Here is a 27,945-nt window from a genome sequence, read left to right on the forward strand (position 1 = left end):
CAGCAACGCTCAAAAACCCACACCTGCAACTCGGGATGACGTTGCATGCATCTGATGGAGGGCGATTTAGTCCAGGGATGCCTATACAGTATAAATTTGTTCAACTTTAAAGGTGCCACGAGGGTCTTCGCTGGATATCGCCCGGGTTGTTCCTGTCTGAGACGTTTCTTTTGAGATCAGAGGTAGGGAAATTCCCCTATCAGTTTTATAGAAAGTGCGATTTTAAGGAAAGGCTTACTATTGCAAAATAATAATTCGCAGCTTTGAAAATGTTTAACCCATGTTGTGCGTGCACAGAAGGAAAAACACGTTCCTTGGGATGTGCAAGCACAGGCATTGAATTTGTTGTGCAAGAGGGTACAGTGTGAGATCTACAGCTGCAATCAGCACAAAGTTTGAGGTTTTGCAATAACTCCTGTGTCCTTAGGTACAAAGCTGAGGTTTAATGCACCGTGCCAAGGAAATGGGGGGGGGGGGAGAGGCAAAGTAAGGACACTTGGCTTTATAAAGAGGGCAGATCTCCCCAGCCCCCAGGAACTATTAATTCACAACAGCTTAAAATAGGGTTTGCAGAAAGTAGATTGTGATCTACTGGTAGATCTTTGATTTGCAATAGATCAGCAAGGATTCTGACTGCCAATTGTTTAATAGCTGCAACAGCAAAAATCTCCCCCCCCCCCCAAAAAAAAAAAAAAGGTTGATGAAATGAAAGTTGGGGACCAGGAGTCAATTTTTGTGTGTGTGAGAGGACTGGAAAATCAGTTCCGGTTCTGAAAACAAATTCCTGGGCTGAACATATGCTCAGAGGCACCCTGGTCCTCAAGTCTCTCTCTGTTTTGCACCTGTTCCAATTGTTGGATCTTTGAGTTCTGTTATTCTCCTGCAGATGGTATTGAGAGGCCTGGAGGCCTATGAACCCAGTGGTGGTATATTTAATAATAAGATTATTATTATTATTATTATTATTATTATTATTATTATCAACAACAATTTTATTATTTATACCAAGCCCATCTGGCTGGGTTTCCCCAACCACTTTGTGCAGCTCCCAACAGAATATTAAAACATGATAAGCTTCATAACTACCAGCTGCCAGTACCCATGAATTTTTCCGGTCCCCTTTCAAACCTTTCAAACACTGGTGATTTCTGCAGTTGGGCACACGTTCAAGGGATCTCAGTGTTTCCACCCATGATTATAATCAGGGGTCAGCAAACTTTTTCAGCAGGGGGCAGGTCCATTGTCCCTCAGACCTTGGGGGGGGGCAGACTGTATTTTTTTGGGTGGGGGGAATGAACGAATTCCTATGCCCCACAAATAACCCAGAGATGCATTTTAAATAAAAGCACACATTCTACTCATGTAAAAACACCAGGCAGGCCCCACAAATACCCCAGAGATGCATTTTAAATAAAAGGACACATTCTACTCATGCAAAAACACACTGATTCCCGGACCGCCCACAGGCTGGATTGAGAAGGCGATTGGGCCGGATCCAACCCCCCCCCCCCCCGGGCCTTAGTTTGCCTACCCATTATTATAATTATGAGCAGGCTCTTCCCAGATTAGCATATTCTCAAGGTAGAGCCAATTGATTTAAAGGTGTCCTCACAGAGAGCAATCCTTCGCACATTTACTCAGAAGTAAAGTGCACATGGGGCTGTGTTGATAGCCATTCAAGGGCCATCTTAAAGAAGCATCAGTTCTGCAGACAAGAATATAAAACCCCACAACTTCATTGTAAGACTTCTGCAAATGCTCAGTAACTAATATCCTCTGTCTCTTCAGCATTCCACCAACGTTTAGAATGGCATCGTGGAATGCAAATAAAAACATCCAGAATTCCACTAGACAAATTGTGAACCCTGACCTTGACACTGAAAGAAAAACGGCCTCCTTCAGTGTCGAACGACTGACCAATATACTGGATGGAGGTGCTGAAAAGACACAGATGCGGAGGACAGTGGGTAAGTCGTCCACATGGAAATAAGTACCGGTATTTGTGTTATTTTGAACGTTGACGATACGCTATTTTAAATGCTTCCCCAAATATGCATCGTTTGCCTTTTGGTGTATCCTCCTTCGCAGCGCTTAAAAACAATTTTTGGAGCTGGATAATTTTGTTTGCAACAAAAGGCGTAGCCAAACCCATTGTATTTTTTGCAGTCTTCAAAAACTGGACTAATGAGACGATTGGTTTTAAAGAGGCTCTTCCGGAATGACCTGTTCATTGCACATTCAACCTGATTAAGTTTGTGCAAAAGCTAAAACCGTGGTTGTGCAAGAACCTTGAAACTGGTCCAGTAATGTATGAACAGCTAGCACAAGCTTTTAAGCGCTGTAATTAACGTGCTGGCAGTAGTCTCTCCCCCATCAACTTGCATGTATTAAATGATGGTGGATTTCATACAAGTTGTCATCAGGCTGGACTAAGATGGCCTCCTTTGGGTCACCCCCGATTCAGCGATTCGGTGAAAAAGAGCCTTAGGCTAATGTGAATGGCCTGGAGGTTTCTGCTACGTTGTAAAATGCTATAGATCAGGCTTCCTCAACCTCAGCCCTCCAGATGTTTTGAGACTACAATTCCCATCATCCCTGACCCCTGGTCCTGCTAGCTAGGGATCATGGGAGTTGTAGGCCAAAAACATCTGGAGGGCCGAGGTTGAGGAAGCCTGCTATAGATGCTTCACTGCCAGAACTGCATTTTCTTCTGTAAATCTCGTGGTGAACATCAGTGTAATTGCAGCTTGGTTTTCCTGTGTGTGATTCCTGTGCCTTGGCCTGCTTAAAGGATCGTTGTGTACTCTGCAGAAGCCATGATCCAGAGTGATCCGGTGTTCAGCCTAGAAAACCAGTACTTCATGAGCCAGAATGAAAGATACGAAGATGCTGTCAGGAAGTCCGTTCACCTCTCAAAGATGGCGGCCAAAATGGGATGGGCAACAGGCGGACCTGAACTGACTTACTGCCACAGGTGATTTGAAAAAAAATAAAATGCTGCTAGAATTGTATTTTAGCTGTCTTAAAAAAAGTGCCTGCTTTCACCTAAGCTAGGCGAGGCGGCCTGCTACAGTCAAGGGAAATCTCTGGCTTCCGAGAGAGTGTGCCTGTTGTGGATCCTATACCTTTTCAGAGTTGAGAGGACGCCACATCTGATTTGAAAATTTACCTATAATGTTATTATTTTTGTAATCTGCTGCGAGGTTTCGTTCGGTTACAATCAAGCAACGTGTCAGTGTTTCTAAATACACAAAAGGAGCAGTTATGACCATATGGCCACGTTCTGGGCACCCGTAGAATGAAAGGGTTTGGATTCAGGTTCAAAAAGGAAATGTGTGGGGGGAGAGCTTGAGCACAGTAGTTCAGGCGCCTGTGACTTCAACATCGGCATCGTGCGATGTAGGGATTCCCTTGCACTTGATCTGGAAATGGCAATAAATGCAGAAAGTGAGCGAGAGTGAGACCCTGTCAACATGTCACCTGGCTGTTCAGAAAACTGCACTGGATGCCGATTGGTTACTGGGCTGGGTTCAAGGTGTTAGTATTAGCATATAAAGGCCATAACAGCTTAGGATCAGCTTACTTGATGGGTCACCTTAACCTATATAAGCCCACTGGACCCCTTCATTCCTCAGAATGGGCACTGTTGCAGGTTCTATGCAATATTAGACCTATACTTGCAATAAATAAGTCTATCTCCCAGTGTGACAGCACCTGCACATTGGAACTCCCTGCCTGTCAAACACCAGGCAGCTTCCTTCACTGTACCCTTTTCGGTGTTTGCTAAGGGCATTTTTGTTCCTGCAAGCCTATCTGGACACCTAGAAGCTGACATGTACTTCAATCTATGTTTAGCTTAATTATTGATTTTAATTCTATTTATTTTATTTTTTTAAAGAAAACAGCTACTTTTGACTTCATTACCGTTTTGTTTTTCGTAAACCGCTTAGAGGTTCTAGTTGCAATCAGGGTGGTGTATAAATTTAAGCGCATGAACAGAAAGTAATGTTGCAGCCTTAATTTTGCTTACTTGGAAGTACACCTTGTTGAATTAAGTAGGGGCTTACTTTTGAGTACACAAGGTTAGCTATGTGATGATGGGAAACCCAAAGGACACCCTCCAGCCCCCACTCTCTAATAACAACAACAACTTTATATGCCACTTTATATGAGTGGCTTCCGACAAACCGTAAAACATCAAACATTAAAAACTTCCCTTTACAGGAATGGCTTCAAGTGTCTCCTAAAAGTCAGATACAGTGGACGCTCGGGTTGCGAACGTGATCCGTGCGGGAAGCACGTTCGCAACCTGCAGCGGCACACACACGGGTCATGATTTAGCGCTTCTGTGCATGTGCAAAGCGTGATTTAGCACTTCTGTGCATGCATGACCGCCGAAACCCGGAAGTAACCCATTCTGGTACTTCCAGGTTTCAGCAGTCTGTAACCTGAAAACTCAAGGTATGACTGTACTTGCTTGACTGTTTGACAGCTGACAGGAGGGCGTTCCACAGGGCGGGGGGCAACACTACCGAGAAGGCCCTCTGCTGGGTTCCCTGCAACCGCACTTCTTGCAGTGAGAGAACCGCTCGGAGGTGGACCCTCAGTATCTGGGCTGAATGATGGGGGTGGAGGTGCTCCTTCACGTATACAAGGCCAAAACTCCCCCCTTCCCTGCTCTTGGGATTTTCCCTAGCCCGCCCCCCTCACTGACTCTGCTCCATACCTTCTGTGGTTGCCAGGTTAGAACATGTCCTTGAACTATGCTAATGCCTCTTAATTGCCTATACTGGTTGTAAAGAGCTCAGACATCTGCATAATTGGCATGTAGCCTACTGCATACAGGTGAAAGTTCCATCCACTGCTCCACCCATTGTGTGTGTGTGTGTGTGTGTGTGTGTGTGTGTGTGTGTTGCTGGCCATGCTCACCACTGGCACCTAACCCTTGAGCTGAAAAAAGCCCCTTTCCCCTTTCTGTGCACACTTACTGTAAGTCCGTTTGCATCAGACGGCACGGTAGAACTGTACTGTAGACGCCAGTGAGGTCAAATATATATTGTTCTGTATTTGTGGGAGTCCCTTGGATTTCGGGAATGACCGCTCTCCACTTAAAACGGGGGGCGCCCTTTGCGTGGACGCGTGCAGCCCCTAGATCTGGAGCGGCTTCAACAGCATAGGCTAGGCTTTGCCTTCCCTCAGGTGGGATACCTGGAGGTCTCCGCCTACCTCAGTCAGTTGTCCAATCCCACCTGGGGGAAGAGTTGCCAAGGAGACCAGGCCAGGTAGGGGAGGGATTACCTGCCCACACAAAGGAGGGAGGATCTTACCTGGGAAGTCTCCGCCTACCTCAGTCAGTTGTCCAATCCCACCTGGGGGAAGAGTTGCCAAGGAGACCAGGCCAGGTAGGGGAGGGATTACCTGCCCACACAAAGGAGGGAGGATCTTACCTTGGAATTCCCACTTGGCTCCAGAGCTTCTCCCACCCTACCCACCCTCAGTCAATGTCTTATGTTGCAGGTTAATTTTCCTCACAGGTTTTGCAGGTTAATTTTTCTTCACAGGTATGCGGGCGCTGCTACGTTAAGGTCGCTGTTAAAGGGCCGGAAAGGAATTTCCCTGCATTGGCAGGTTTCGCCTTTCCCGTAGCAAAACGTCACAACTTTGGCGGTATCAGGCCTTGGGCGGAATCCTTTTGTCCATCTTCCTCTTTGCGGCGGCGATACCAGGGTTCCCCGTTAAAGGGGTTTCTGAAGGGAGGCTTTGACCGTACGCCGAAAGGTCGTCATTGCTCTCCCCTGCGGCGGCGGCGTTACAGGGGCGGCTATCTCTGCTTGAATATATGTTCTCCAGAGCCGACCCATCCCCCCACACACACACACTGGATAACCCTGATGCTCCCTAGGTCCCCGGCTGGGGACTGGGGAGGGAGGACGCCCAATGCCTGAGCCAAGGTCTACCCACATTTGAAATTTAATAAAGTTGTGGCCAATTTAATCCCATAGCACGTTGTCTTGAGTCGTTATTCCACATGACGGGGGGGACCGCGCAGGATCTGGGGACTCCGCCTGTCCACGCAATGAGTTAGCGAGGGTTGTCAATGGCTTTTGTGGGCAAACTGAACAAACGAGTAATGTTAGGCAATGTTGACTGGCTATTTCAAAATGTGCTTTTCTAACTTGATCTAAAAAAGTTAGATAAAGAAATCCTACAGAGTAGACAAAAAATACTTACAGAAATGTATAAATTATCAAATAATATACAAATAGATCAAGAAATTAAAAGTAAGAATAAAAAGTTAAGGTGGGAACAAGACTTAGGTTATGAAATGGAATACAAAGACTGGGTTAAATTTTGGACAAAATGTGCTTTTTATCAGCCGTATCTATCAGGGAGCAGTACGGCACAAGGAGGAAGACAGGTGTTGTGAAGTTAAATGCCCTGCTGAAATGTCACGTTCTCCATTGATGTTATCGCCCTGCGCTTTGCAATTTTGCATTTCTGCGCAGGGATCATACACTTAGGGACTAAGATCAAGGAGATGACAGGAATTGTATATCCTTTTGCAGGGTTCTTTCTGCCAACCTGGCATTCAACGTCCATGTGGTCTTTGTTAAGAGCCTTATGGGGTTGGCCACAGACGAACAGCTCGCTAAGTGGCTCCCTTTGGCAGAAAAGTTTTACATCGTAGGGACCTATGCCCAGACCGAACTGGGTCACGGTAAGTTTCCTAACTTATTGTGGCTCTTAGGGCCAGAATCCATACAAACACCACAATGTCAAATTCCACTGTGCTAATGGGGACCTAATGTAGCAATTGCTCCAGAGCAGTTGTGGGGAACTTTTGCTGTCAACCCCCCAGGTCTGAGTCCAGGCAGCTCCAGCTGGCATTTTGCCTTGCAGCATAGTGGGCAGCTGACCACCCAGAAGACTCCGACCATTGGCAATTGTCTGGCAGTGCTTTAGGGGCTCTGTTCCCTGAAGGCCACAAGAGGAAAATGGCTAGTAGTCTAAAACTGTCAAGTTCAACACCTGAGTTTTGATTGTAGGGAAGATCCCTATTTTTTGTTTTCGTTTTTTGAAAGACAGCTGGAGAATAGAGGTCATGGGGAAATGGGGTTAGCCACACTCAGGGCTTTTTCCCCCCCAGCCGGAACTTGCCAGAACTCAGCTCCGGCAACCCTCAGGTGGGCGCAATTGCCATTATAAGAGAACAAGGAAGGCGTTCATGGTGATTTCTGGCACCTGTTTTTCTAGAAAAATAGCACGGGCTACACTGACCCTGAGTCAAGGAAGCCCCAAATTAAAAACTGAGATGCCTGAGAGGGTGGAGCTTGCTTACAAAAAAAGGAGAAGTTGGACCCAGTCTTGAGAACAGCACAGCTGACTAGTGAATGTGGAATCTGCTGGTGGTCTTGCGATGCTCTGAGAAACCGTGTTCTTTGTTATTAAAGGAACTTACCTTCGGGGATTGGAGACAACAGCCACCTTTGATGCTGCGACACAGGAGTTTGTTCTCAACACGCCAAGCATATCTGCCATGAAGTGGTGGCCGGGAGACTGTAGGTAGCAAACACACTCAGGGGTGGGGCCTTTTCATTCGTTCTGTGCTTTTGTTGTTTCCGAAATCTTTAAAGGGTGTATTATAGCTGAGTGTTTTAAAACTGTAAGTGGAACACTATGAATGAATCCACTTGGGAAACGTACAGAGGAAAAGCCGCTTTCCATTTGCTGCATTTCAGCAGGAAAACACTGGTTTTCCTGGGGTAAGCACCAGGACAGAAAACAAAACAAAAAAAACATTGCTCGGGCACAGAGCTTTAAATCCCAGATTTGTGTCTAGACATGCAGGAAGTCCAGATGAACCCAGAGTCCCTTCCCAAAGCCCTGGTTACTTGTCTTCCCAATCAGCATCTTAAAGTGCAGCTTTGAATATGGTCGATGCTGGAATATAAAGGTATCATAGTACCATTATACAGATCTATGGTGCAACCACACTTGGGATACTGTGTACGATTCCAGGCACCCTACCTGAAAAAGGAGATTGTGAGCGTTACAATCAACGTGAAAAATATGGAAACAATGAGGAGAGGCAGGACTGAGATTTGGAGATACAGTGGTACCTTGGGTTACATACGCTTCAGGTTACAGACTCTGCAAACCCAGAAATAGTACCTCGGGTTAAGAACTTTGCTTCAGGATGAGAACAGAAATTGTGCTCCGGCGGTGCAGCAGCAGCAGCAGATCCCATTAGCTAAAGTGGTGCTTCAGGTTAAGAACAGTTTCAGGTTAAGAATGGACCTCCGGAACGAATTAAGTACTTAACCTGAGGTACCAGTGAGAGCCAGTGTGGTGTAGTGGTTAAGAGCGGTGGACTCCTAATCTGGGGAACCGGGTTCGCTTCCCCGCTCCTCCACATGCAGCTGCTGGGTGACCTTGGGCCAGTCACACTTCTCTGAAGTCTCTCAGCCCCACTCACCTCACAGAGTGTTTGTTGTGGGGGAGGAAGGGAAAAGGAGAATGTTAGCCGCTTTGAGACTCCTTAAAGGGAGTGAAAGGCGGGATATCAAATCCAAACTCTTCTTCTCTTCTACCACTGTATGCTTCAAGGTCTAGACTATGGGAAGTCCCGAAAAATTAATAATTATAATTTGGAGGATAATTTGGTCTTTTTTATTTTAGTTATTTTAGTTTAATTGGATTATGATTTGATATGTTAATTGGATTTTTTTTATTGGAAAATTAATGAAAATGATTTTTTTTAAAAAAGGAGATTGTGTAGCTGGAAAGGGTTTGCGAAAGGGAAACCAAAATGACTGGCGGGATAGGAGCAGGTTTTCCTGTGAGGAAAGGTTGCAACATTTTTAGGGAGAAACCAAGTAGCAGGGAGCAGCCTAGCTGTGGAGAAAGTAGATAAGAGAAAAGTTTTCTCTTTAAGAGAGGTTTAGAGAAATTCATGGAGAATAAGACTACAGTAGAAGTCTTAAGGTTCCTTGCTACATAGGCTATGTTCTCATGTCACTGTAGCTGGGAATGGCAGGTAAGGAGAATTCCTCTTGCGCTCACAGGCCTTTGGCCTCTTCCAATAATAATACTACTTATACCCCACCCATCCGGCTGAGCCTCCCCAGCTACTCTGGACAGTTTCCAGCAGAACATTAAAAGCATAATAAAACATCAAACATTAAAAACTTCCCTAAACAGGGCTTCCTTCAGATGTCTTCTAAAAGTCAGATAGTTGTTTATTGCCCTGACATCTGCTGGGAGGGCGTTCCACAGGGTGGGTGCCACCACTGAGAAGGCCCTCTGCCTGGTTCCCTGTAACCTCACTTCTCACAGTGAGGGAACCTCCAGAAGGCCCTCAGAGCTGGACCTCAGTGTCCAGGCTGAACAATGGGGGTGGAGATGCTCCTTCAGGTATACAGGGCCAAGGCTGTTGAGGGCTTTAAAGGTCAGCACCAACACTTTGAACAGGGCTGTTCTTATGTTCTGAAAACACCGCTTAACTTTTTGAGGAATTGATGGCTTATTTTTCTCACCCTTACAGTGGGACGAACGGCGACTCATGCTGTGGTCTTTGCTCAGCTTTACCTGAATGGAAAGTCGTATGGCATGCATCCCTTCATGGTGCAGATCCGCAGCCTCCGAGATCATTCTCTGGAACCAGGTGACTTACTCCAGAGGGTCCCAAGATGATTCTATTGGGTGGTGTTTTTTTATCTGTTTCAAGCCTGCCAATACTGGTCTTTGACCATCAGAAACAGGGGTGCCTTGAAATCAGTGGTGCCATCAAGGCAGGCTTGGGAGATAGAAACATAGAACTGGAGAGTTGAAAGGGATCCTAAGGCTCAATCTAGTTCAACCCCCTGCAATCGCAATCTTGGGCCCCTGTCATCAGAATGAGCAAAGGAGCCTCTAAATGCAAAAATAAATCTGGTTTCCAACATTATTTTTAAGCTCAGAAAAATGCTTTCGTGTTGTCATGTGGTTCGGATATATTCATCACTTTTGGGGCTGTGCCTAAATAATAATAATAATAGTGAAAAATAAAAAAAATAAATGGAGAGTAGAATAGCAGAGTTCATCAGACACCATTACATACAGAAATACATTAGCCAATCTATTAAAGTATTAAAATATTATTGACAGGTGCAAAAAATGAGGGGGTGCAAAGGAGGTGGACAGAATAAGGAAGAATATTTAGGGGGCAAGGGTGTCCGGCTTACCACCATTTGAAGGTACAGTGGTACCTCGGGTTACATACGCTTCAGGTTACAGACTCCGCTAACCCAGAAATAGTACCTTGGGTTAAGAACTTTGCTTCAGGATGAGAACAGAAATCACACTCCGGCGGCATGGTGGCAGCAGGAGACCCCATTAGCTAAAGTGGTGCTTCAGGTTAAGAACAGTTTCAGGTTAAGAACGGACCTCCGGAACGAATTAAGTATTTAACCCAAGGTACCACTGTAATGTCTGTAGTCCTATACATGCATACTTGGGAGTAAAGTCCCATTTGTCTCAATGGGGTATTCTGCTGAGTAGACAAGCATAGACTTGCGCTGTAAGTGAAGTAGTACATACTGCCGTCTAATTTGGGATTAATAAAAAAGAGTTCATAGATTTTTCAGTGCTTTCTGTTGGGCAGAAGAAACGTATGCTTTCAGTGGTAGGCATAAGACCATTAAGTCCAGAGTCTGTTGTTACCTAACCATGTCACTGTGCAGAATGCTGGGTTATGTATCCTGATTTCCAAAACAGACTTGTGGAAAATCTACATAATCCTTTAAACCTGTCTGTCTGTCTGAATCCTTGCTTGTTTTGTTCCATAGGAGTAACTGCAGGGGATATTGGTCCCAAAATGAGCTTTGAAAATGTTGACAATGGCTTTCTCTTGCTGAAGAATGTTCGGATTCCAAGGGAAAACATGTTGGCCAAGTTCTCTCAGGTAAACTTACCTGTGGATATCAAACAGGTTTAATCAGTTGCACCATAGCAAAGGCCTCTAGTTATTCTCTCGTGTGGAATTTCATATGGAATCTATCAGGTGGTGAAGACAGAATGTCAAGAATCTTCATGAACTTTCATACTCTTATTTCATTTTTTAAAAGAGATTAGTCCTCATGGTAATCGAGGAATGTTTGAAAACAGTGCTTTTTCAGGGTTTGTTTGTTTTAAATGAGGGGCCAGTAGTCATATTTTGATAAAAGTGCTGTGGGCAATAGCACAAAATGGCTGCCACGGGCAGCAAAAAAAGAGGTGCCAGAGAAACGGGTGACAGGAAGGGAAAAAAACACTGTCTGAAAGACATTTGCAGCATCTGTAAATGCTTCAGAGTTCTGAGTCCTGGACTTAAATTTTGCTAACACACACCTCCTTTTTTATTATTTCGCAATTTCCAGGTCCTGCCAGATGGCCGGTATATGAAAAAAGGATCTGCACAAATTAACTACCTTACTATGATTGTGGTCCGCGTCCTCATGCTTCAGAATGAAGTTGTCCCCAATCTGATGAAGGCATGCACCATCGCAATCCGATATTCCGCAGTGCGCCGGCAGTCTGAGTTAAAGCCCGGGTATGGCGGGAAAGGAGGGCTTGGCTCCAGGCAGGGATACATTAAATGTCCTGCTCTTCTGTTGACTATTTTTATTATTGTTTTCCTCTTTTCATACCAGCTCTCGGTGTTCTGGCCCCTAATCCCCACCCCTTGTTTTCTTGATACAGCTACTTAAACTATTAAGCAAGCAGATGAATTTGCAAATGTTGAAGAGGCAGTGAAGCTGATGGAGCCAGGAGTGGGGTGGGGCCGAAAAAAGGGGGGTTGGGAAACTAGTGTGAGGGACTGGGTGCCCCAAGGGTCCTGAAAGACCTACATTGGCTCCCAGTACGTTTCCAAGCACAATTCAAAGTGTTGGTGCTGACCTTTAAAACCCTAAATGGTCTCGGCCCAGTATGCCTGAAGGAGCGTCTCCACCCCCATCGCTCAGCCTGGACACTGAGGTCCAGCTCCTAGGGCCTTCTGGAGGTTCCCTCACTGCGAGAAGCGAAGTTACAGGGAACTAGGCAGAGGGCCTTCTCGGTGGTGGCACCCTCCCTATGGAACACCCTTCCTTCAGATGTCAAGGAGATAAATAACGATACAAGTTTTAGAAGACATCTGAAGGCAGCCCTGTTTCGGGAAGTTTTTAATGTATTTTTAATCTTTGTTGGAAGCCGCCCAGAGTTTCCCATTCAGTTGGGGTGACCATGTCTCTTTGTCTCAATATGTTCTTCCTCCTTCTGTGACCACAGATTCCTGGCTGTGTGTTCATGCTGTCTCAGAATTTATTTCAGGTCAGGAAAGACACAAACATAGAGGGAACCCTGGATTCTGTGTGTGTACATTAAGGCTATCGAAAACAGCCTCTGCTTAAATCTGGTTCACTACCTTTATCTTTACTTTAAAGGTGTTAGAATGTACATATGCAGACTTCAAGTTACCTCCATGTATTTCGACAAGGGATGTTTCCTGGAATGGGACTCATTTCTGTGGCTTCCACTAGGGCAAAAACTTGCTTGAATCAGCCCCTCTACCTGCCGCATGGCCACCGCTGGTCCTCTAAGCTAGTCAGGTGGAAAATGCTGTCCTGTTAACATTGGAATAAGATCTCACTGCTAAGCCGGTCACCATCTGTGAGTGGATGTTTTGGGGGCATGTGGTTGGGTCAGTTCATGAGACAGAAAATGGCCGCCCTGTGCTGGCTTCCCAGAATGAAAGAGTAATTGCAAAATGGAAACTCATTAGGGTAAATGGGGGTTATTCATTTGTGATTCGTTTTGGATAATCTGCAATATTTCCCCCCCCCCACCTCAGTGACCAGGAGGCAAAGATTCTTGACTATCAGACCCAGCAACAGAAGCTTCTCCCTCAGTTGGCAACCGCCTATGCCTTTTACTTCGTTGCAAAATATCTGCGGGACTTCTTTGACAGGGGCTACATGGAAACCAAAGAAGGAAAGTTTGACTTGCTCCCTGAGGTAACGTGAAGAAAGATAAGCAATATCCCTTCGAGCCTTCCTTTAGAGACCTTTAAACTTTAAAAGGTGGGTAATAAAACAAACAAATGATCAGAAGAAGAAACCCAGAAGATTTTGAAATCTTTTTTAAAAAGAAAAGAAAAGAAGAATCAGGAAGAAGGCTACGCCATACATATATCTGCATTGCTTGGTTTGCAATCGAATGTGTGAGGTGATATTTATCTACATTTACTTTAAAAATATTTACATGCAAACCCCATCCAAAGCCGTTTACAACAATAAAAACTCTCCCCCTCCATATAGAATATTAATAAAACAATGCTAAAAACAATCCACAAGAATAAAACAGACTAAGAAAAAGTAACAGTTTATTTTAAAAGTGACACAAGTGGTGTGGCTGCTGCAGGCCTTCCCTCCTCAACTGATGTATTTCCCCCCCTCAACTGACAAACCTGCTTGTTAAAACCTGGCTGTTGGAGCTGATTTTAGATATGCAGGAAAGGCAAGTGTTACATTCCCTTCGGACTGTGCTGTTTCAAGCTCTGGGTGGTGGCAAAGCCGAGTGCCTCTCCCACATTTCCAAAAACAACACTCGCTAGGCGTGGAAAGCTAGACGGAAACCTTTGCTCCTGAGGTACTTCCCTTTTCACATGCAGGGTTCATTCAAACATGCGTCACCACATTACAAACACACTTACCATCTTGAAATGGTAGAGTTTCAGGGGAGCATATACTCATTGCTGTCCTCGTGACTGAATTATCTGTTAAGTGAAGTTTACCTTTGTGGGCACCTGTAGTTTCAAGGTTTAGTTCAGGGACAGTCATTGCAATGCCCTCCAGATGCCGTTGGACGTTCCTGACCATTGACCATGCTGTCTGGGTCTGAGGAGAGCCAGAATCCACCAGAGGCCACCATGTTGAATATTCCCAGTATCATTGATGATCTGGCTAATTCCATAAATACAAACCAGAGTTTCTGACGTTGCACAAAATCCATTCAAAATCCAGCACTTTTAAGGCCTCGCTGGTGTCCAGTAAAAAGTCTTAATTGGTTTTAACTGACTCCCACAGGAATCAACAAAACTTGCTCTAGCCGCTGTAGAGCACTGTCATAGTTTATTCTTTGGTCTGATCGCAAATAAGTTTTGTAACCTATCCCAAGAATTTAGGACAGGTAACACTCCCGCAGCCATAAAAGATGACCTATGAATTTAAGCTGAGGAGGAGGATAATAGGAAAGGATATAAACCGACAGACATTTTATACGTCACTGGTCCAGAGATGCTGTTCTGTAGAATGGGAAATGCAGAAGTGGTCCTCTCTTAACACTGTTCTTTCTGCCTTAATTCACAGCTTCATGCTCTTGCTGCAGGAATTAAAGTCATCGCTACAGACTACTGCTCGGCCGGAGTCGAGATTTGTCGGAAGGCCTGTGGGGGGCACGGCTACTCTCTTCTCAGCGGCCTGCCTTCCTTATTCACCAGGCAGGTGGCTGGTTGCACCTATGAGGGGGAAAACACTGTCCTCCTCCTGCAGACAGCCAGGTAACTGCACTGAAAATCTATCCAAATCTGTCTTCCATCTTGCTTCCGAGGCCCTTGCCAAAGCCACTTTAGATATCAGAAGCTTTTCCACGATACGTTTCACAGTTTATTTTCATGATTAAAACCATTTATCCAGGGGGTCTCAACTCTGAGTTAGACATTAATTGTTTAATTTGAATATTTGTATTTTGTCTGTTACTTTGTAAAGGTAAAGATAAAGGGACTCCTGATCGTTAGGTCCAGTCGTGGCCGACTCTGGCGTTGCGGTGCTCATCTCGCTTTACTGGCCGAGGGAGCCGGCGTACAGCTTCTGGGTCATGTGGCTAGCATGACTAAGCCACTTCTGGCGAACCAGAGCAGCACACGGAAACAGGGTTTACCTTCTCGCCGGAGCGGTACCTATTTATCTACTTGCACTTTGACATGCTTTCGAGCTGCTAGGTTGGCAGGAGCAGGGACCGAGCAACGGGAGCTCTCCCCGTCGCGGGGATTCGAACCCCTGACCTTCTGATTGGAAAGTCCTAGGCTCTGTGGTTTAACCCACAGCGCCACCCACATCCATCCCAATCTCCTTGTATTTGTATTGTTACTTTGCACTGTACCTTGAAACTCTGCCACAGAGCACAGACTTTTCATATGTCACTGGTCCATTTTCAGAAATTTGGAAAGTACAGTTCTCTACATGAGAACTGAAAACACCTTTAAAAAATCTACTTGAAACTAGGCAGCCAAAGTTGTTGTGTCCCAAGCAACTTCAGGCAACCTATTTAAGCAACTTATTTAAGGGAGTGCTTGACACTCCCAAATTCTGAAATGACGAGCTCCAAACTCAGCAACTGGGGAAAACTGACACGCGTTGCATCCTTTTTTAGGTGTTTACAGTTCTCATGTAGAACATTCCAATTCAGGGCACATTCCAATTGCTCAGCGGTCAATGCTGTTGAAGCATATTTTGCAGCCAATCTTCTTCTGAGGGAAGGGAAAACTGTCATTTTGGCCAGAACTAAAACCTCTTGTAGGCTCAAGAAATAGGATTTCCAAATTTCAGAAAATGGAAGGATTACATAATTTGGTTGTTGTGGTGGTGCCTGGGGACTAAGATAAGGATTAAGGAAAGATAGTGGTGTGTAAGATGTTATGGACTCTGACTGGCAGAAGAATGAGTGGAAGAATGATTGACAGTGGAGGAATGGAGTCAAATGTTGGGTGGAGCTATGAGTGAGTGATAGGCAGATAACACCACTCTAGGATTATTTTTAATGAAGAGTGGGGTTAGAAATCACTTAAGCGAATTGAGCGTTGATTAGAAAATGACAGTTGGCTGACTGCAAGAGACAGAAAGAAATGGAGAATGAGATGAAAGAGACAGGCAGACAGAGAGCAAGCAACTGTAAAAGAGGATAGCTGTTTTTGAAATACCATTGAATATTCTGTATGCAATAACTGCTTGTTCTGGATGTTGTGTTCCTTAATCAATTGTCTGCTTAGCATTTAAATTGTGTTCTGGTCTGGGTGGATTCTAAGGTCCATACGTCTCACCCCACGTGGTTTCTGCAGATATATTTGGGTAAGAATATAAAGGGAGAGGCCTGCTGGTGGCAGCAGGTATTTTGTGGGAAGTCTGTACTCAGTGGAGTCTTTGAGTGACTAATCTAGTGACCTCCTGGAGGTGGGCCTTTTAGGAGACTCTGGAATAGTAATCCTGACAAATACATTTTTTGTGTTTTCTCTGCAACAAGTAGGGTTGCAAACCCAGCACACTTAAGAATGCAAGATAGAGTTGCTGAGGATTCTGCAGCAGAGTCAATATCCTGAGATATAGCCATGATGCATGTTCTTAACTGGGGCGCGGGTGGTGCTGTGGGTTAAACCACAGAGTCTAGGACTTGCCGATCAGAAGGTCGGCGGTTCGAATCCCCACAATGGGGTGAGCTCCTGTTGCTCGGTCCCTGCTCCTGCCAACCTAGCAGTTTGAAAGCACCTCAAAGTGCAAGTAGATAAATAGGTACCGCTCCGGCGGGAAGGTAAACGGCGTTTCTGTGCGCTGCTCTGGTTTGCCAGAAGCGGCTTTGTCATGCTGGCCACATGACCCGGAAAAAATGTCTGCGGACAAACATCAGCTCCCTCGGCCAGTAAAGCGAGATGAGCGCCGCAACCCCAGAGTCGGCCACGACTGGACCGAATGGTCAGGGGTCCCTTTACCTTTACCTTTATGTTCTTAAATATCTTTCTCCCCCTGGCCTGCCTACTAACTATCCTGTTTTCCAGTTATTTGTATCATGAGTCGTACAGAAACATTGCCTTATCTGTGGCCCTGCTTTTTAACCGCTGAAAAATAAGTGTTTGCCAACAAGGTGCCTAGTTCAGCAAATGCCTCTGGGATGAGGATGTGGCTCAGTTTTCATTTTCTTTGTCATTAGGTTTCTGATCAAGTGCCTAGGGATGGCACAAAGCGGCCAGCCTCTTCCTTCATCAGTGGCTTACCTGACTTCTGAAAGCTTTGGAAAATGCCGAGCCCAGGAAAAGAGAGACTTCCTCAATCCTGACGTTTACACTGAAGCTTACAGGCACAGAGCATTCAGGTTGGCACAGAGATGCTGGAACCCAACAGTTTTGCTTGGGTGGTGTTTTTTTTGGGGGGGGGGATTTCTTGCAAGTCCCATCTTAAAGGCACAGGATGATAAACAACAGGAGATCAAATAAGGTGTAATCGTGATCAGGGAAGGCTGTGGGCCAAGTTGTATCAGTCTAACCTACCTCACGGGGTTGTTTTGTCATATTACAATTGCTCCCCCATACTCCCTTGATGAAGGGCTGATTACATATGCCCTAGTTGAAGGCTGAAAGTTTCTGTTCCCCGTGACCCTGAAATTACTAGTTGAATGTATTAACTGTTTTTAGAATGCTTTTTAAAATGGTTTTTATCAGGGATTCTCGAACTGTAGTTTGTGCACCACCAGTGAACTACGAGTTTCATTCAGGCAGTTTGTGTCATGGCTGCATTAAAAACATATTTTTTAAAAATTGTATTTTTTTTATTGCTTCTTTTGTTTCTTATGTTGTATTTTATCTTGTTACAATTTCAAATCTATGGAGTGCAAATGGGGAATGCGATAAAATGCAATTTAAGAGCAAGACGCAAATGTTCTGAACGCAGGATAAATTCATCATATGACAGGGGACTTATTTGCACTGCATTTTTTGCTCTATAAGACGCAGCAGACCATAAGACGCACCTAGTTTTTGGAGGAGGAAAACAAGAAAAAAAATATTCTGAATCTCAGAAGCCAGAACAGCAAGAGGGATCGCTGTGCAGCAATCCCTCTTGCTGTTCTGGCTTCTGGGATAGCTGCGCAGTCTGCATTCGCTCCAAAAGACGCACACACATTTCCCTTTACTTTTTAGGAGGGGGGAAAGTGCGTCTTATAGAGCGAAAAATCTAGAAGCGGGATAAGAGCTTCTGTGGAGAGAGGCTGGTACGTGTGCATATTGCCCAAGCTATACATTCATCAAAACAGGGTGGTAGAGTACTTAGGTGGTAGTAGTAGGAATTGCCATCACTTTAGGCCACATGACTTTTTGAAAAAAAAAGCTCCAACATTTTTTTCTAAGAGCTGTTTTAATTTGCATGGAGTTGTTTTTGTGCTTTACATCATGGACCATTCGAAACTGGTGAAGACACCTGCATGATACATTTCTGTCACCTTCATTCTGTAAACGGTGTTTAAGCTTGAACTACGTCCCACACATTCTCCCCCATGTGCAGACCAGACCTTTGTTTCTGCCATTTAGGTGTATTTTTTAAAAATAGCCGTAAATATTTGCAAAATTGTTGAGAGTTTTCTGGGTGTCTATAATAGTTACTGAAGAAGCATCTCCACCCCCATCATTCAGCCCAGACACAGAGGTCCAGCTCCGAGGGCCTTCTGGCGGTTCCCTCACTGCGAGAAGTGAGGTTACAGGGAACCAGGCAGAGGGCCTTCTTGGTAGTGGCACCCTCCCTGTGAAACGGCCTCCCATCATATTTCAAGGAAATAAACAACTATCTGACTTTTAGAAGACACCTGAAGGCAGCTCTGTTTAGGGAAGTTTTCAATGTTTGATGTTTTGTCGTGTTTTTAATATTCTGTTGAGAGCCTCCCAGAGTGGCTGGGGAAGCCAAGCCAGATGGGCGGGGTATAAATAATAAATTACTATTATTATTTTATTCTTTCCCTACAGAGTTGCAAGAAACGTAGCTGTCAAACTCCAGGGTTTGGTTCAGCAGGGAATGGCACAGCACGATGCGTGGAACAGGTGCTCTGTCCAACTTGCCCAGGCTGCCATGGTTGGTAAAAACTTTGTAGCTTCACCCACTACTGGCCCTTCTGCCAGGAATCCTGTCTTGTAAACTGCACTTGAAAAACTAAGCCAATAATAATAATAATAATCAGTACAGTCGTACCTCAGGTGAAGTACTTAATTCGTTCCGGAGGTCCGTACTTAACTTGAAACTGTTCTTAACCTGAAGCACCACCTTAACTAATGGGGCCTCCTGCTGCTGCCTCGCCGCCGGAGCATGATTTCTTTTCTCATCCTGAAGCAAAGTTCTTAACCTGAAGCACTATTTCTAGGTTAGCGGAGTCTGTAACCTGAAGCATATGTAACCTGAAGCGCATGTAACCTGAGGTACCACTGTACTGATGTGTTGTGTTGCATCCAGATCCCATATTTTAAAAGCCCTGTTTTGTATAAGAACATGATACTGATGTTTCTAGGTCTAAGCAGCACCTTGTTAAAGGAGGAGGGGCTAACCTTTGACCCTCAAGAGCTTGCTGGACTTCATCTCTCATAATCCCTGGCGACTGATCATTCTGGCCAGGACTGATAGGAGTTAGAATCCAGCAAACTCTGGGGGAGTCTTTTCGTAAACCACTTTGAGGGCTTTAAAAAAATTTAACAATCCAGTAGTCTATACATTTTATGAAACGGATAAATAACAATAACCTTACCTGGAGATGCCAAGGATTGGAGCTGGGGCCCTCAGATGATCTTCCCCTGAGCTACGACTTTCCCTAAATGGGTGTGTGTGGTGATGAACAGTAGAAAGAACTGACGAGAGACCGTTTTGTCTCACTGTAAATCGATTTGGGACTTTCTGCTGTGGGGAGCGATGCATAAATTCAGTCCACCTAATCCAGGTCAGGATTTCTTTTAAGAGTTGTGGAAGCAGGACCCCATAATAGACAGAGTAGTGGAGAGGAGGTTTTGGGAAATGAGTGAGGAACGAATTTGCAGGCTTATGCCTTTGCTGTGGAAACACAGGCATGCCAGACACAGCCCCCAGTCATGTGGGAGCACACTAGAGAGAATCAGCTCCCACTCAGCTGGGGGCTGAGTCTGAAAGGCACTGCGGTCACCTTGATATTGGGGTCATATCCGCACCAGGCATTTAAAGCCCTCTTCCCACAAAGAAACCTGGGATCTGTCGTATGCTGAGAGTTGTTAGAAGACCTCTCACAGAACCATGTTCGAATCCCCACGATGGGGTGAGCTCCCATTGCTCTGTCCCAGCTCCTGCCAACCTAGCAGTTTGAAAGCACACCAGCGCAAGTAGATAAGTAGGTACTGCTGCGGCGGGAAGGTAAATGGCATTTCCATGCGTTCTGGTTTCCGTCACGGAGTCCCGATGTGCCAGAAACAGTTCAGTCATGCTGGCCACATGACCCGGAAACCTGTCTGTGGACAAACACCGGCTTCCTCGGCCTGAAAGCAAGATGAGCCCCTCACCCCATAGTCGCCTTTGACTGGACTTAACCATCCAGGGATCCTTTTTTACCTTTATAACGGTGCTGTGACCTCTAACAATTAGGCTGGAGACAATTCCTGGCAGCTGTGACCTTGAAATGAGAAACCACATAGCTCAGGAGTGGAACCCGGTTCCACAATGCCAACACTTCCCCCCAAGGCGAGTTATCGCGCAGAGGTGAATGGTGCTTGCTTCTAGCTGTTTTTACTTTGCCAGGCTCACAGCCAATACATTGTGGTGGAAAAATTTGTCAAAGCGCTGGAGACGTTTGGAAAAGAGGCTGCCATCCAGAGGGTCCTTAAGCATCTCTGCGACCTCTATGCCCTGCATGGGATCTTTTCTGACTTGGGAGACTTTGTGCAGGATGGCTACCTTTCTACAAAGCAATCTGACATGGTGACCGAATCGTACCTGGATCTCCTGGCTGTCGTTCGGTGAGGTTATCCTCTTTTTCTGCTAAGGGCTTAATGCCATTGGTTCCATGTTTGGAACATACGTTGTGTTGTAACAGTCATTAAACAATACTGTATATGAAACTAGCAAGCTGCCCATCTTTAGGATGGGTGAAGGAGGAGACTCGCAGAACTACAATTCCCAGAGTTCCTGGGAAGAGGGATGGAATGCTTAACCATTCTCAGAATTGCAGCTCCGTGAAGGGAATAGGGCAGTGTTTCCCAACCTTGGGTCTCCAGCTGTTCTGGGACTACAACTCCCATCATTCCTAGCTAGCAGGACTAGGGATGATGGGAACTGTAGTCTGAAAACAGCTGGAGACCCAAGGTTGGGAAACACTGGAATAGGGGTCTTCCTAACATCTGTCAGCATCCTTAATAAACTACACTTCCTAGGATTCTTTGAGGCTCAAGTGGTTTAGGATTGCTTTAAATGTATGTGGCCTTTGTCAATTTGGTATGCTTGAATGGCATTGAAGCTACAAAGCCATTATTCACCCGTCAAATAGAAAATGTCTCTTTGACCTTTTGGTCAGTTTCCTACTCCGATGACGTCTCTTGTGGCTTATTGAGATCTTGTCTGTTTTTAATAAAAACAATCAGATAAAGATATTGCAATAGGCGTTGGCGTTCCTGTTGGTTCTGAAATTTTGAAAAGCGCAGAAGCCACGACCTCTCCGTTTCCCAACGGAAGCGGATGCCTCAGCACCGCCGGGTGGTTTTGATTCGAAATCAGCTACGTGGGCTTTTTAAAGAAGTCAGAAATATTTACTCTAAAGACTTTTATCAAATCGCTTCCAATAAGGAGGGTGACTATGATGTCATGACTTCACCACGAAGCGTAAAAGCATTAAAAGATACAGTGGTGCCCCGCAAGACGAACGCCTCGCAAGACGGAAAATCCGCTAGACGAAAGGGTTTTCCGTTTTGGAGGCGCTTCGCAAAACGAATTTCCCTATGGGCTTGCTTCGCAAGACGAAAATGTCTTGCGAGTTCCTGCGTTTTTTTCCCCTTCCCCCCCTTTTCCTAAGCCGCTAAGCCGCTTATCAGCTCATCCGCTGATAAGCCGCTTAACAGCTCATCGCTAAAAGCCGCTAAACCGCTAATAGCGCTAATCCGCTAAGCTGTCAATGGGCTTGTTTCGCAAGACGAAAAAAACGCTATACGAAGAGCCTCACTGAACGGATTAATTTCGTCTTGCGAGGCACCACTGTAAAGCTATCGTTTGCATGCCATTAACGGATTATCTTCGGGGTTTACCTTGGTGGATTGAAATTAAAGAGACACAATCTGTAACCGATAGATGGTAAAGTAAATTGTTCTGCTGGCTCCCCTGTGAAACTTACATTTTCTTATTATTTTCAATTATCCCATGTGTATCCCCTTTCATTTGTCTGGGATCACAATATATCTACCCAGCATAGAATAACACTACAGGGTTTATTCTGGGTTATAAAGCCCAAAGCAACGGGTGCTCCTGGATATCAAAATAGTATCTTCCATACCTAGCTCTGAGAACAGATTTATTTGTGCAGTCAATAGACAAATTGATTATCTAGCGATGGAGGTAGATATAGCCAAAAGATGTAAACAAGAAGGCAGTAAGGACGGTCTCCTGTCAGACCACCCAACCTACCAGATATTTTGGCCTACAATTACCGTACTTTTCCATGTATAAGACTAGGGTTTTTTACTTTAAAATTATGTGGAAAACTGTGGGTTGTCTTATACAAGGGGCAGTCTCCCCCCCCCCTATTTTCTTAAATTGGAGTCCCTAAAAATAGGGGGTGTCTTATACATGGGGGCATCTTATACACGGGAAAATACGGTAGTTCATTTATGAGAGGGGTAGGAAACTTATAGCCATCCTGCTGTGGCTGAATCACAGTTCCTATTATCCCAAACCATTGGCCCTCTTAGCTGGAGCTGATAGGAACTGGGAGCCCAACAACACCTGGCAGGCCACAGACCTGTGCTCCCTGATTGACAATGCCATTTGATCTAGACTACCGCAATGCGCTTTACATGGAACAGCCCTTGAAGGCTGTTTGAAAACTTCACTCAGGTAGCCAGCCCAGGGCCACCCGGATTTTACAGACTACAAGCTTACCTTTGTGCTAAATGACTATGGGAACAAAAGAGAAAGCACCTCGCTCCAGTTTTGGCTGACTTGCACTGACGGCCAATTTGCCTGCAGTCCAGTTCAGGATCTTGGCACTTCCTTCGAAGCTGTAAATGTTCTAGGTCCTGCTTTAAAAAGAGGGCTCCTTCTGTCTTTGTCTTCATTAGCCAAATTATCAGCGTTGCAGCCCTGCTCGTGCTGTAGTAGGATATTGCTAGAATCCTAGAACTGTGGAGTTGGAAGGGACGTCAAGGGACATCTAGTCCAAGCCCTTGAAATGCAGGAATCTCAGCTAGATCATGCATGACAGATGGCCATCCAACCTCTGGTTAAAAACCTCCAAGGAAGGAGAGTCCACCACCTCCTGAGGGAAACTGTTCCACTGTTGAACAGTTCTTACTGTCAGAAAGTTCTTTGTGATGTTGAGACGGAAACTCCTTCCTTGTAACTTGAATCCTTTGGTTGAGGTTCTCCAGAGAGGAGAAAACAAGCTTGCTCCATCTTCCATGTGACACCCCTTTAGATATTTGTAGATGGCCACCATATCCCATTCTGCCAGGACACTGAGGTCCAGTGCTGAGGGCCTTCTGGCGGTTCCCTCGCTGTGAGAAGCCAAGTTACAGGGAACCAGGCAGAGGGCCTTCTCGGTAGTGGCGCCCGCCCTGTGGAACGCCCTCCCACCAGATGTCAAAGAGAAAAACAACTACCAGACTTTTAGAAGACATCTGAAGGCAGCCCTGTTCAGGGAAGCTTTTAATGTTTGGTGGACTATTGTATTTTAATATTCTGTTGGAAGCCGCCCAGAGTGGCTGGGGAAACCCAGCCAGATAGGCGGGATATAAATAATAAATTATTATAATATTATTATAATTATCCCCTCTCAGTCTCCTCTTTTCCAGGCTAAATATGCCCAGCTCCTTCAACCGTTTCTCATTGATCAATTTGGTCACCCTGCTCTACACACATTGCAGCATTTCAATATCCTCCTTAAATTGTGGTGCCCAGAACTGGATAGAGTTAATGTTTATGCTGCAGAAGGAACAAAAAAACCCTTTCTGGCACTTCTAGGGTACAGAGCAAGTATTAGGGGTTTTGTTTGGTTTTTATGGAGTAGAAATTGTGACTCGTATATTGGGGCTCATTAAGATTCCTTTGCTCTTTTTCAGGAAAGATGCTGTGCCCTTAGTGGATGCATTTGATTTCTCAGACGCAAATTTAAATTCAGCCCTTGGCTGCTACGATGGTCAAGCCTATCAGAGGCTTTACGAGTGGGCCAAGAAGTCACCAACCAACCATCAGGTGAGAACAGCGTATGCCAAAGTCAACAAGCAGCCAGACAACCTAAAGGAGAGGCCTATCAGTGCTTCCCCGTTTAACGTGAATTAATTGTCATGCTGCACTAAAGGTAAAGGGACCCCTGACCATTAGGTCCAGTCGTGGACAACTCTGGGGTTGCGGCGCTCATCTCGCTTTATTGGCCGAGGGAGCTGGCGTACAGCTTCCGGGTCATGTGGCCAGCATGACTAAGCCGCTTCTGGCGAACCAGAGCAGCACATGGAAACGCTGTTTACCTTCCCGCCGGAGTGGTACCTACCGTATTTGTCGCTCTATAAGACGCACCAGACCACAAGATGCACCTAGTTTTTGGAGGAGGAAAACAAGAAAAAAAATATTCTGAATATTCCTCTTGCTGTTCTGGCTTCTGGGATAGCTGCGCAGCCTGCAGTCGCTCCATAAGACGCACACACATTTCCCCTTACTTTTTAGGAGGGAAAAAGTGAGTCTTATAGAGCAAAAAAATACGGCATTTATCAACTTGCACTTTGACGTGCTTTCTAACTGCTAGGTTGGCAGGAGCAGGGACCGAGCAACGGGAGCTCACCCCGTCGCGGGATTCGAACCACCGACCTTCTGATCGGCAAGTCCTAGGCTCTGTGGTTTAACCCACAGTGCCATCCGCGTCCTCTGTCATGCTGCACTAGAGCAGGGCAAAGCCTGCTTTCCATACTGAGCCGAAATAAAATTTAATTATGGGAAGCACATTTGTGTTTAATCTATGCAGACTGAGCACAAATTAAACATTTGCGTTCAATTTGCATAACTTAATGCATATTAGCATTCCACAATGCATAGTTTGGATTCGCACGGTGCAGAATTCTGGACTGTTGTGACAGATTTAGCCCAAAATACAAGCAGCCCTGAGCATCGTAAACAGTAGATGGAACAGGGCAGGGAAGTGTTAACTGGAGCCAAAAAGTGTAGTGGGGGAAGTGAGTTTGGAGTGGTTTGGGGCAAGCTTTATTTTTAGGGGAGGGCTGACTGGAGCTTTGGAGAAGGCGGGGGAAATAAGGAGAGTTGAGGGGTGATATGGCATTAGCCACAAAAAAAGAGCAGTGAGTGAAAAGAACACACATCATCTAACACACAGAAAGATGGGAGAAACAGGAAGAGAGTCAAGGTACATTTATATAAAGAGTTGTGTGCGCTCCACAATGCTGTGCAGAAAGGTGAGGGGGCACACCAAATTTGCTATGGGGCACATTTATTTTTAGGAAAGGCAATTTTCTACCTCTGGCGACTGCAGCATTAAAGTACATTGTCAGCATCTAACAATCTTCAGCGCCACAGTGGGAGCTTAATAGGACTCCCAGCAGCCAACAGGGTGAGCTGTTCCTTGGATTTCTCCCCAAACAGCAAAACCAGAATCACAGGGAAGCCAAAGAGGGGCACAGCTCTTGACTAAAATCAGAGGGAGAAATGGGGCAGCAGTTGTGGGTTTCCTGAAACCATGATTCAAGAACTTGAGGATACATTCTGCAAAATAGGAAAATCATCTGCGTGATTTTCTTAACTGTGCACTTAATAGAATCCAGGTTTTATTCCTGCAGAGTAGTAATGTCGGTAAAATGCAGGCATGTTTCTCTCTTGCATATCTGCAAGGGAGAATGAGACAGCTCAGTGCAGAGCCCTGCTTATATGCAAGGCTCAGGAGCCTGACCCTGATGCACTTGAAAGCTGTGTTCCTCCTGAGGGCCTTAGGAGGACACAGGTGACATGCTCCTAGAGGCAGAAAGAGGAGATAGAGCAGGAAGAGGCATCAGTAGTCTAAAAGAGCACCGTTTGAGAGCTTCAGTGTGGTGTAGTGGTTCAAGTGCTGGACTAGGACCTGGGAGACCAGGGTTCAAATCCCCACTTGGCCACAAAGCTCACTGGGTGACCTTGGGAGTCAGTCACCGCCTCTCAGCCTAACCTACCTCACAGGGGTGTTGTGGGGGATTAGATGAGGAGGGGCAGAACCACGTATGCCACCTTGAGCTCCTTAAGAGAAAAGCAACAAATAAGTAATAGGCAATTGCTTTGCTAGCAGGTACAGGAAGGGCTGGTCTTGGCAAAATAATGCTCAGCACTTTGTTGTTATTTAGTTGTTTAGTCGTGTCCCACTCTTCATGACCCCATGGACTAGAGCACGTCAGGCACTCCTGTCTTCCACTGCCTCCTGCAGTTTGGTCAAACTCATGCTGGTAGCTTTGAGAACACTGTCCAACCATCTCGTCCTCTGCCGTCCCCTTCTCCTTGTGCCCTCCATCTTTCCCAACATCAGGGTCTTTTCCAGGGAGTGGAATTTGCTGCCAAGGAGTGTGGTGGAGTCTCCTTCTTTGGAGGCTTTAAGCAGAGGCTTGACAACCATATGTCAGGAGTGCTCTGATGGTGTTTCCTGCTTGGCAGGGGGTTGGACTCGATGGCCCTTGTGGTCTCTTCCAACTCTATGATTCTATGATTCTCTTCTCATGAGGTGGCCAAAGTCTTGGAGCCTCAGCTTCAGGATCTGTCCTTCCAGTGAGCACTCAGGGCTGATTTCCTTCAGAATGGAGAGGTTTGATCTTCTTGCAGTCCATGGGACTCTCAAGAGTCTCCTCCAGCACCATAGTTCAAAAGCGTCAATTCTTCGGCGATCAGCCTTCTTCATGGTCCAGCTCTCACCTCCATACATCACTACTGGGAAAACCATAGCTTTAACTATACGGACCTTTGTTGGCAAGGTCTCTGCTTTTTAAGATGCTGTCTAGGTTTGTCATCACTTTTCTCCCAAGAAGCAGGCATCTTTTAATTTCGTGACTGCTGTCACCACCTGCAGTGATCATGGAACCCAAGAAAGTAAAATCTCTCACTGCCTCCATTTCTTCACCTTCTAATTGCCAGGAGGTGATGGGACCAGTGGCCATGATCTAGGCTTTTTTGATGTTGAGCTTCAGACCATATTTTGCGCTCTCCTCTTTCACCTTCATTAAGAGGTTCTTTAATTCCTCCTCAGCACTAATTTGCAAGGCTTTATTAGGTGATGTATGTGGCCTGCATCTCGGCCACTGCAGGAACACACTGCGCATAAGCACGTCTTCCTACAGCGCCTTTGCCAAACATGACCTTCATACTGGTTCCATTGCTGAACTCTGCAGCTGGGCAAGAGCCCATAAGCCCTTCCTTTACTCTGTTCGGTCTTGACGCTAAAGAAGGAAGCACAGGGTTAGACAGGAAATTGACTCCTCCACAATGGCTTCTGTTTTCTGCCCTGAGTAGTTGACTGTCTATGCGATTGACACTCACTTTCTGTCTCCCCAACAGGACAACCGGATTTTTGAGACGTATTTGAAGCCGCTTTTCCGGAACGCCCTGTCCAAGCTGTGAAAGGAGGAAATGAAGCAGAGAGGCAGCTCCTCCGCCCCCCGCCCCCCGCTGCTCTCAAAGCAACACCAACGTTTATTGATTAATGTAAACCCATAAAATATAGTGGCCGACCGCCTTTTGAGTCTTGTCCATCAAAACATTCTCTCGAGTTTTCCTGGCAAGCGGAAGGCAGCCAGCGAATCTGAACAATTTGCTTTGGCGGTGGGGAGATGCCTTTTAACTTCACCAAATAAGCCAAGTTTTATTTTATTTCGCTGTTCACAGCAGCCCTTGCTGACATGTATGTGTCAGCGCAGTCCACCGGAATTACTGCCATGAGATCAGTCCACCAGCCGTTTTCGGGCTG

At 45.6% G+C, this 27,945-nt stretch overlaps 1 protein-coding gene and 1 long non-coding RNA gene across 3 annotated transcripts; one reads left to right on the top strand and one right to left on the bottom strand.

Moving 5' to 3' along the window:
* On the top strand, positions 1–27,714 carry ACOX2 (acyl-CoA oxidase 2). 2 transcript variants are annotated; one of them, XM_081902027.1, is made up of 15 exons: positions 1–182; positions 1,807–1,967; positions 2,812–2,974; positions 6,567–6,718; positions 7,452–7,559; positions 9,545–9,664; positions 10,827–10,942; positions 11,397–11,569; positions 12,848–13,010; positions 14,364–14,554; positions 16,975–17,136; positions 18,776–18,881; positions 20,559–20,776; positions 24,083–24,215; positions 27,537–27,714. In XM_081902027.1, exons 2-15 carry the CDS (start codon positions 1,808–1,810, stop codon positions 27,597–27,599), a joined length of 2,028 nt encoding a protein of 675 aa, XP_081758153.1. In that variant the 5' UTR covers positions 1–182; position 1,807; the 3' UTR covers positions 27,600–27,714. The 2 variants fall into 2 exon arrangements, with proteins under 2 accessions (XP_081758153.1, XP_081758152.1); XM_081902026.1 differs by having other exon boundaries at positions 6–182; positions 1,789–1,967.
* Positions 18,873–20,611, bottom strand: LOC309365362. Its single transcript, XR_014166054.1, has 3 exons — positions 20,470–20,611; positions 19,235–20,419; positions 18,873–18,998 (listed from the first exon to the last, which is right to left on the bottom strand). It is a non-coding gene; the product is annotated as an uncharacterized lncRNA (long non-coding RNA).
* Positions 27,715–27,945: the final 231 nt, after the last annotated feature.

Source organism: Podarcis melisellensis (assembly GCF_964234715.1).
Source record: "Podarcis melisellensis genome assembly, chromosome: 2".
NCBI lineage: Eukaryota > Metazoa > Chordata > Lepidosauria > Squamata > Lacertidae > Podarcis > Podarcis melisellensis.